The sequence below is a fragment of the Cebus imitator genome, unplaced genomic scaffold, assembly GCF_001604975.1.
Source record: "Cebus imitator isolate Cc_AM_T3 unplaced genomic scaffold, Cebus_imitator-1.0 Scaffold464, whole genome shotgun sequence".
Classification (NCBI taxonomy): domain Eukaryota; kingdom Metazoa; phylum Chordata; class Mammalia; order Primates; family Cebidae; genus Cebus; species Cebus imitator.
In genome coordinates this window covers 880,161-889,497 of record NW_016107779.1, presented here as the reverse complement: position 1 = coordinate 889,497, position 9,337 = coordinate 880,161, and the positions used below count along the sequence as shown (strand labels likewise).

Genomic DNA, 9,337 nt, shown 5'->3' with positions numbered 1-9,337 from the left:
GGGGTTTCACCATGTTGACCAGAATGGTCTTGATCTCTTGACCTCGTGATCCACCCGCCTCGGCCTCCCAAAGTGCTGGGATTACAGGCTTGAGCCACCGCGCCCGGCCAACACTTTCTACTTTCAAGTCATCGTAAGAAGAAACAAACAAAAGTGTTGAGTCAGAAGTCCTAAGCATCTTCCAAATAAGCCAGGCTGAAGGGACGTGTCCTTCAAGCAAGCTGCCTACGGCTTTGGGAAATCTCCTTCCATCTACTGTGGCTTTGTGTCTCACAGCTCTTTTTTTAAAAAATTGTATTACAATTCAAGATGATGTGTCTCCTAGCTCTTTTTTTTTTTTTTTGAGATGGAGTCTCGCTCTGTCGCCCAGGCTACAGTGCAGTGGCTCAATCTCGGCTCACTGCAACCGCCACCTCCAGAGTTCAAGCAATTCTCCTGCCTCAGCCTTTGGAGTAGCTGGGATTATAGGCAGCACCGCCACGTCCAGCTAATTTTTGTGTTTTTAGTAGAGACGAGGTTTCTCCATGTTGGTCAGGCTGGTCTCAAACTCGAGACCTCAGGTGAGCCGCCTGCTTCGGCCTCCCAAAGTGCTAGAATTACAGGCATGAGCCACCACGCCCAGCCTGTTATTGTTATTATTTTGAGACGGAGTCTCTGTCTCCCAGGCTGGAGTGCAGTGGCAGGATTTCAGCTCACTGCAACCTCTGACCCCTGGGTTCAAGTGATTCTCCTGCCTCAGCCTCCCGAGCAGCTGGAATTATAGGTGCCCACCACCATGCCCAGCTAATCTTTGTGTTTTTAGTGGAGACAAGGTTTCATCATGTTGGCAGGGCTGGTCTTGAACTCCTGACCTCAAGTGATCTGCCCGCCTCGGCCTTTTAAAGCGCTGGGATTACAGGCGTGAGACACCGCGCCCAACCTGCTGTGATTATTTTAATCACCTCATTTGTAGGTCTGGGTATGTGCCCCTCGCTGCATTACCTCAAATCCTTTCTCAATGGCTCAGACCCGTCCCGACTCCCATCCAAACTCCTCCGCTTACCTCTCCCTCTGTGCGGTTGAGCTGGAGGAGCTCACAAAGCTGGGACCCGCTGCTCCACTCCCTCAGGTGGCCCCGACAGGCGCTCTCGTCTGAACATTGCAGCCTTTTCCTCTGCTTCCCCACGTCCACGTCCAGTGTGAAGTTGAGAGATGCCCCTCTGAGGCCTGGGAATGAAGAGCAGGCCTTCCCGATGAGGCAGGGATGAGCCGACCACAGACAGAAGGCCCCCAGCCTGAGGTTCCTGTGACCTTCCTGAACAGTGTCCCCATGCAGGACTTCCTGGGGCTGGACCCCTGCGTTTCTTTCTTTTTTTTTTTTTTTTTGAGATGGAGTCTCATGCTGCTGCCCAGGCTGGAGTGGAGTGGCATGATCTCGACTCACTGAAACCTCCGCCTCCAGAGTTCAAGCAATTCTCCCGCCTCAGCCTCCCACATGGGTGGGACTACCGGTGTGTGCCACCATGCCCGGCTAATTTTTGTATATTTTAGTAGAAACGGGGTTTCACTATATTGGACAGGCTGGTCTCGAACTCCTGACCTCGTGATCTGCCCACCTCGGCCTCCCAAAGTGCTGGGATTACAAGTGTGAGCCACCTTGCCTGGCCGCATTCTTTTTTCAAAGGTATTTTGCTCACTGTCTTCTGACACCTGGCCAGGGTCTCTCAGTGCTCCAGCCCCAAACCTAGAGCATCACATTCCCAGGACCGAGTCAGCCTTCCTTAGGGAAGGAGGGCTCAGGAACGGGGTTGAGACTGCAGAAGAAAATAAGGAGGAGGAGAATCAACAAAGAGAATGGAGGGGGACAGAGGGAAACCATGGAGTCAAACCCAAGGACCGCGGGGCTGGAAGCACCGTGGAGATCCCGGGGCCAAATCCCTCACGGTACAGAACAGAACCAGCTCGGCTGGGGAGAGACCTTGCCCAGCGCCGCAGAGCCCATCGAGCTCTGTGTCTGGGAAGGGACAGGTCTGTCGTTTCCATCCCCCAGGTGGATAATAGCCTCCCGCTTTGATAAAGCCACTCCACCACAGGAGCCTTCTCTGTGACCTGCGGGAGACAGAGAGCCATCTCAGAGACTGCTCCGGAGAGAGTAAATCTCCCGGACTGTGGCTGAGGAATAGTTCCCGCGGGGAGCGCTGGGGTGGGCAGTGAATTCCTGGGCTGTGAAAGCCGTGCCCACCACCTCCTTTCTGGAAACAGTCTCCTGATGAGTTTCAGGTAAGGAAAGAGAAACCCAGCCTCGACAGATTATCCAATCCCACCTGGGCCAGAGGCACAGAGTGCATAGGGACAGAAGGGACGAGGAGAGGACACAGCCAGAGAGAAGGCAAAGGGCGCGTCCTCGGGGCTCCCGAGCACAGGCACACACGCGGGCATGGAGACATGGCTGCCTTTTTCTGAGTTTTTTTCAGAAACTCAACCCTTCAACCCTGAGGAAGGGTTCCAGCATCCCTCCTCCCAAGAGTGTCAGCACTAAGCCCCTCAGAGTGTGGATGTCACATCAGAACACCCTTTTTGAGGCAGTTTGCATTTCACAGAGCCTGGGGACAAAGGAGCTACGTTCTAATGGAGGGATTTCAAGCACCAGGACCTCAGACAAACACCCCCACCCCAGCCCATCCCCGCCCTGTCCTCTTTCCCTGCCCCCTACAGAAGCCAAAAAGGAATGACCATCACGCCGGGATGCGGGGGACAGCTGGGCCACCTCTTACCTGACTCAGAGCTGATTGCAAAACACAAACTGACATTCACGTCGCTTTTGAAGCCAACCGGCAGTGCACTGGGGGTGAAGGCCATGGATACATTGAGGCGAACCACAGGCCGGGAGCTGACGGAGACAGCAAAGAGGACGGGAGGAGTGACTACAGGCTCGTGGGGCAGGCCTGGCTGATTGGTTCATGCAGTCAGTGAGTCCATCAAACCTCCCCACACGCAGGTGCTGCCCTGAGTTTCTGCTTTCGTGGGAAAGCACAACAAGCAAATAAACAAGGAAATACTATGTATTGGCAATGCGCTGATACAAAATAAAATACCCTTGTCCGGGTGCAGTGGCTGGCGCCTATAATCCCAGCACTTTGGGAGGCCGAGGTGGGCGGATCACTTGAGGTCAGGAGTTCGAGGCCATCCTGGCCAACATGGTGAAACCCCATCTCTACTAAAAATACAAAAATTAGCCAGGCGTTGTGGCAGGCACCTGTAATCCCAGCTACTCTGGAGGCTGAAGCAGGAGAATTGCTTGAACCCGGGAGGTGGAGGTTGCAGTGAGCCGAGATGGAGAATTGCTTGAACCTGGGAGGTGGAGGTTGCAGTGAGCCGAGATGGCGCCACTGCTCTCCAGCCTGGGTGACATGACAAGAGTGAGACTCCATCTCAACAACCAAAGTTCTGTAATAAGGACTGGGGGCTACTGAGCCTGGGTGGTCAGAGACGGCCTGACTGATGAGAAGCATTTCGGTTGAGATTTCTTAACAAGCAAGAGCCAGCTATGTGAGGACACGGGGCAGAGCACTCCAGGTGAAAAGCACAGCCAGCACCAAGGGCCGGTGGCAGGGACGCTTGCAGTTTGGGGAGCGCAAGGGTCTGCGTGCCTGGAGCCTAATTAGTGACACAGAGGAGAGGAAGAGGAGGTAGGAATGGAAGGCCGGGGAGGGCCAGGCCACGAAGAACCCTGCAAAGCCACAGTAAGGAACTGGGATTTTACTCTAAGTAGGAGCGTGGAGGGGTTTCGGGTGCTGCTGTATGGAGGGTGGAGGCAGGGAAGGCTGCATGTCAGTGTCCGGGGGTGAGGACAACACCTGTGCTGGGGGGTAGCTGCAGGCAGAGCCAGCTAAGACTTGTTGATATGGCAGGGGAAGGAAAAAGAGGCATCAAGGACCAGGTTTTAATCCTGTGTTTCTGGGTGGACGATGGTGTCACTTGCCAAGACAGAAAGCCCGAGGGCGGGACAGATTTGGGGGAATGAAGGGTGGGTGGAGATAAGAGCTTGGTTTCTTTTGTTTTGTTTTGAGACAGAGTCTCGATCTGTCGCCCAGGCTGGAGTGCAATGGTGCGATCTCAGGTCACTGCAACCTCTGCCTCCCTGTTCAAGCGATTCTCCTGCCTCAGCCTCCTGAGTAGCTGGGATTACAGGCACCCGCAACCACGCCTGGCTAATTTTTGTATTTTTAGTAGAGACAGGGTTTCTCCGTGTTGGCCAGGCTGGTCCCAAACTCCTGACCTCGTGATCTGCCCACCTCGGCCTCCCAAAGTGCTGGGATGACAGGCATGAGCCACCGCGCCTGGCCAAGAGCTCCGTTTTTAGATGTGTTCCCTCGGAGATGTCCGTGAACAGCAGCCAGGGAGGTGCTGAGTAGACAGCAGCAAGTCTGGAGCTTAGTGGAGAGGAGGGGACAGACAGGCACTCCATGAGCTCACTTCCAGCCACGGGACTTGATGATTCACCCCGTGATGGGGAGCAGAAACTCTGGACTTCTTTTTTGTTAATTAATTAATTAATTAATTTTTGAGATGGAGCCTCGCTCTGTCGCCCAGGCTGGAGAGCGAGATCTTGGCTCATGGCAACCTCCACCTCCCAGGTTCAAGCAATTCTCTGCCTGAGCCTACGGAGTAGCTGGAATTACAGGCGCCCACCACGATGCCTGGCTAATTTTTCTGCATTTTTAGTAGGCACGGAGTTTCACCATCTTGGCCAGGCTGGTCTTGAACTCCTGACCTCATGACCCACCCACCTTGGCCTCCCAAAGTGCTGAGCCACCACACCTGGCCTGAAATTCTTAATAGTCAGAGCCATCGCTGAGTGCTATGCTAAATACTTTACATACATCCACTTGTATAATCCTCATAACTCTGGGAGGTAGGTGCTCTTATAATTCCCACGTAAGGTCTTAGAATGAAATAACCTGCCCAGGGCACGCGGAGAGGACGTAGAGCTGAGGTTCACACCCAGACGGGCAGAGCCTGGAGCCTGTGCTCTGTTGTCAGCTGGGCGAGGTGACTTGCCACCGTGCCGGCTCCCTCCCTCAGTGCCTACTCTCTGCATGGAGCTATTTACAGCGGGGCAGATGGGTGAGGCTAGGCCCAGGACCCCAGACCCACCGGAACACAACTGCCCGGCCCAGAGTGCCCACGGTGATGTCAGCAAGGCCATCGCCACTGATGTCAAAGCCACCAGCCACGGACATGCCAAAGTACTGGAGTCCTGGGGCCACCGCTGAGGCTCTGATCCGCTGTGGAGGCAGAAACACAAGGCGCGGGGTGAGGGAAGGGAGGAGCACGGGGCAGGGAGTCCTTTCACGTTCTGTCCGGGTCAGCGTTGCAGGCCCATCCAGCCCCAGGGAGCCCCCAGTCTAGAGCCAGGAAAGGGGGTTCAAGCTTTCCCAGAGGAAGTGGCATTTGAATGGAGCCTTGAAGGGCAGGTGGGACTTGAGAGTGAGGGAAAGAGTGAGGCATGGGGAAAGAGTGGGGCCCTCTAAGAAACAGCCAGGGATGGGGTGGGCTGCAGGGGGCTGGGGTACCAGGAGGCTTGATGTGTGGCTTGGGGTGGGGGTGTCAAGAAAGGCTCTGTTTTTTTGAAGTGACGTAATCAGGATAACACTTTAGAAATGGCACTGAAGGCTGGGCTTGGTGGCTCACTCCTGTAATCCCAGCACTTTGGGAGGCCGAGGCTGGTGAATCCTGAGTGAAGAGATCGAGATCAGCCTGGCCAACGTGGTGAAACCCCATCTCTACTAAAAATACAAAAATTAGCTGGGTGTGGTGGCTCGTGCCTGTAGTCCCAGCTACTCGGGAGGCTGAGGCAGGAGAATCACTTGAACCTCGGAGGTGGAGTTTGCAGTGAGCTGAGATCGCGCCACTGCACTCCAGCTTGGTGATAGAGTGAGACTCCGTCTCAAAAAACAAAACTAAATAAAATGGCACTGAAGACGGAGGGGGCAAGATGCAGAGGAGGGGGAAGCTGGGCCGGCTGGGGGGCCAGGAGAGGGATGGCAAGGCCTGAGCTGGGACCACGGTGGTGGGGATGGAGAGAAGGGGCTGGACTTGGGAGACAGCTGGAATCCTGAGGACGTGGGGACTGGCAGGCTGTGCAGGGCGGGGGCGTGCTGGGGATCGTCCAAGGTTTCTGATGTGGGGTGTGGAGGGGGATGCGGTCTCAGCAGCAGCAGGTCTGGGGAAAGCAGGTGCTTTCAGATGGGAGGGAGATGCCTGGGGGCCATCCAGGTGGAGGCACTCAGGAGGGGCTGGAGGTAGGTGAAAGAGACGTGGAGTGAGAGGCTGGCAGTGGAGTCCTAGGGCATGAGAGACGAGGCAGGGAGGTGCTGCGTGGGAGACAGGAGCAAGGGACAGAAAGAGAAGCAGTGACCCCAGCCAGGCTGGAGGGAGGGGAGGGTGTAGGTCGGGGAGGGAGGCAGCTGCGGCCACAACCTCCCGAACTTGAGGGGCTGAGGTGAGGCCGTGGGCTGGACCCTCCCGCCAGCCTGAGTAGCTTCCTTCTTTCACTGGGCACTCCCAGCCCCCGGAGGCCTGCCCGGCACTTGGGACTGAAGCCACCTTGGGGCTTGGGTCATCCTATCGGGGAGAGGTCAGAGCCCCAGAGGAGAGGAAAGAGAGGGCCCGGTGGGTCACCTGTGAGGGGCTGGCGGAGAGGCCGTCCCTGTGTCCATTGTAGATATACACACTGCCGAAGCTGACGCCATCATCTGCTGCAAAACCCTCCAGAGGGGCCCCGATGGCCACATCTGTGAGCTTATCCTGACTGATATCCCCCACAGCCGCCATGGCAAAGCCAAAGCGGGCACTGGAGAACCCGGGGTGCCCACTCAGCATGCGTGACAGGGAGAAGGAACCATCCTATAAAGCAAGGAAACAGCTCAGCCCTCGAGAAGGGGGGCACTGGATGCCCACCCCATTGCGACCCAGGAGGCACGCTCACTGGGCTGGTGGATTCTGATTCTCCAGCAGGGAGCCTGAGGCCCAGAAAAGGCCAGGGACCTTCCCAAGGTCACACAGTGAGCCCGTGGTGAAAGCTGGGGTCCTCCTGCCTTAAAGTTCAGGACCCAGAGCCCGCTCCCCCTACTGCCACAGGCAGGGGTGCCTTGCTGCAAATGGAGGCCTGGGCTTTAGTCTTGGCTCCGCCACATACGTGCCAGGTACTCTTGAGCATGTCTCAGCATCACTGAGGCTCCCTGAGCCCCAGCTTCCTCACCTGTAAGGTGAGAGTGGCAGCTGCCTCCCAAAGTTACTGTGAGAAATGAGTGAGATCTGGACAAAATGCACTTTGGCAGCCCGCGGCTGTAAGAGATGTTATCAGCCGGGCACGGTGACTCACACCTGTAATCCCAGCACTTTGGGAGGCCGAGGCGGGCGGATCACCTGAGGTCAGGAGTTCGAGACCAGCCTGGCTAACACAGTGAACCCCCATCTCTGCTAAAAATACAAAAATTAGCCAGGCATGGTGGCACATTCCTATAATCCCAGCTACTAGGGAGGCTGAGGCAGGAGAATTGCTTGAACCTAGGAAGTGGAGGTTGCAGTGAGCCAAAACTGTACCATTACACTACCGCCTGGGCGACAGAGTGAGACTCTGTCTCGACAAAAAAAAAAAAAAAAAAAAGAGAGAGAGATTGTCATCAACGACTGCCCTTGGGTAAGAAAGAGGGAGCTGAGAGCGGTGCCACTGCCCCACCCATCCATCCTGAGCACCTCCCCGTCACTGCCCACTGGTGCCAAGCAGGGCCAGTGCACTCCCAGCCTCCATCACCTCTGTACTGGGCTGAATGCCACAGCCTTAGCTGTGAAGATGGCGTCTCTCCCACCTGCTCATTGAGACGGTACACATAGACTCTGCCTTCTTCTCCGCGAACGTGATAAAACGGCGCAGCCACCAGCAAGAGGTCTGTGGTTCCATCCATGTTGATATCCACAGGACACAGCTCAGAGCCAAAATAGGACCCCATCTGCACCGGGGAGGAGGTCAGCTCAGCAGGAGCCCCACTCCTCCACCCTGCAGCAAGGCTGCAGCCCTGGTACCAGTCTGGGCCACCCAGTCTGGATCATTACATATCAGTTTGCTCCCTGAGGTACCTGTAGATCGGATGAACACTCCAGGCCCCAGGGTGGAGGACACGCCCAGCAATCAGACACGCGGCCCGGGCCGGAGCCTTGGAGCACCACTCCGGAGCCTGGGCCCTGGCCCACGGTGCACCCTGCGGCCCTCCTCTTTCCCTTGGGGCCTCCCATTCCCCATCTGTCACAGGGCGTGGAGGCCTTCCCCTGCAGGTACCTGCTCTCCCTCCAGCACCGGCAGGAAGCCGGCCTCTCTGCCCTCCTGGAGCTCAAACACGGCCCCGCGATGTTTGTACCGCGGAGCCCCCGCGACGTAGGACAGGCTGCAGGCCTTGTGCAGCACAGCCACAGCGTAACCTGCGGCAAGGATGGTGCAGCCGTTGACGGGTGCTCCGGCTGTTGACCGGTGCTCCCATCCGGCCTCTCTCCCTGGCTCGCCGCACCTTCCCAGTCAGGCCTTCAAAGAGGCCTGGGGAGGGGGCAGACTAGGAGAGACTTTCTCGCTATATCAAAAATCAGCATCAGCGAGCACTCTCACTTTGCCAGTCACACACGTCCATCACACAGATGTGAGGCACACACACTGTCCTGGATGCAGCTTTGCTCCAAATACTCGTTCGCACACACTCCCCACACTCACACACACCCTAGTGGAGTCTTGGTCTATCACCCAGGCTGCAATGCAGTGGCACGATCTCGGCTCACTGCAACCTCCGGCTCCCGGGTTCAAGCGGTTCTCCTGCCTCAGCCTCCTGAGTAGCTGGGATTACAGGCATCCACCACCACAGCTGGCTAATTTTTGTGTTTTTAGTAGAGACAGGGTTTCACCATGTTGACCAGGCTGGGCTCAATCTCCTGGCCTCAGGTGATCTGCCTGCTTTGGCCTCCTGTGATTACAGGCGTGAGCAACCTCGCCAGGTCACACCACTGTTCTTAATGGAGAGGCCTGCTCTTCTTGTACCTGACAGGCCCTGTCCCTACCCAGGAGGCGGTAGTTCCCAACCTTAGGGTCCCTAACCAGGAACCGCCCCTTGGCCCATGTGACCCACCAGGTCCCGCCCCCATTCGGAAACCTCAAGTGCAGCCTGATGCGCAGCCTCCGCGTTCCCATCGGCGATCCCATCTCGGCCCCGCCCTCACCCAGGTAGCCTCCAGGCCCCGCCCTCGCCCAGGTAGCCTCCAGGTCCCGCCCTCGCCCAGGTAGCCTCCAGGTCCCGCCCTCGCCCAGGTAGCC

The 9,337-nt window shown here is 56.9% G+C and overlaps 1 protein-coding gene across 1 annotated transcript in view; it reads right to left on the bottom strand.

Moving 5' to 3' along the window:
* The window catches only part of ITGAE (integrin subunit alpha E), an 83,570-nt gene that overhangs the window by 32,064 nt on the left and 42,169 nt on the right, over positions 1–9,337 (bottom strand). Inside the window, exons 18-23 of the mRNA XM_017512160.2 lie at positions 8,321–8,460; positions 7,854–7,994; positions 6,664–6,888; positions 5,137–5,267; positions 2,754–2,869; positions 1,043–1,206 (exon numbers count right to left, since the gene is read on the bottom strand). Of these exons, the coding sequence (XP_017367649.1) occupies positions 1,043–1,206; positions 2,754–2,869; positions 5,137–5,267; positions 6,664–6,888; positions 7,854–7,994; positions 8,321–8,460 (917 nt within the window). The remainder of the gene's footprint in view (positions 1–1,042; positions 1,207–2,753; positions 2,870–5,136; positions 5,268–6,663; positions 6,889–7,853; positions 7,995–8,320; positions 8,461–9,337) is intronic.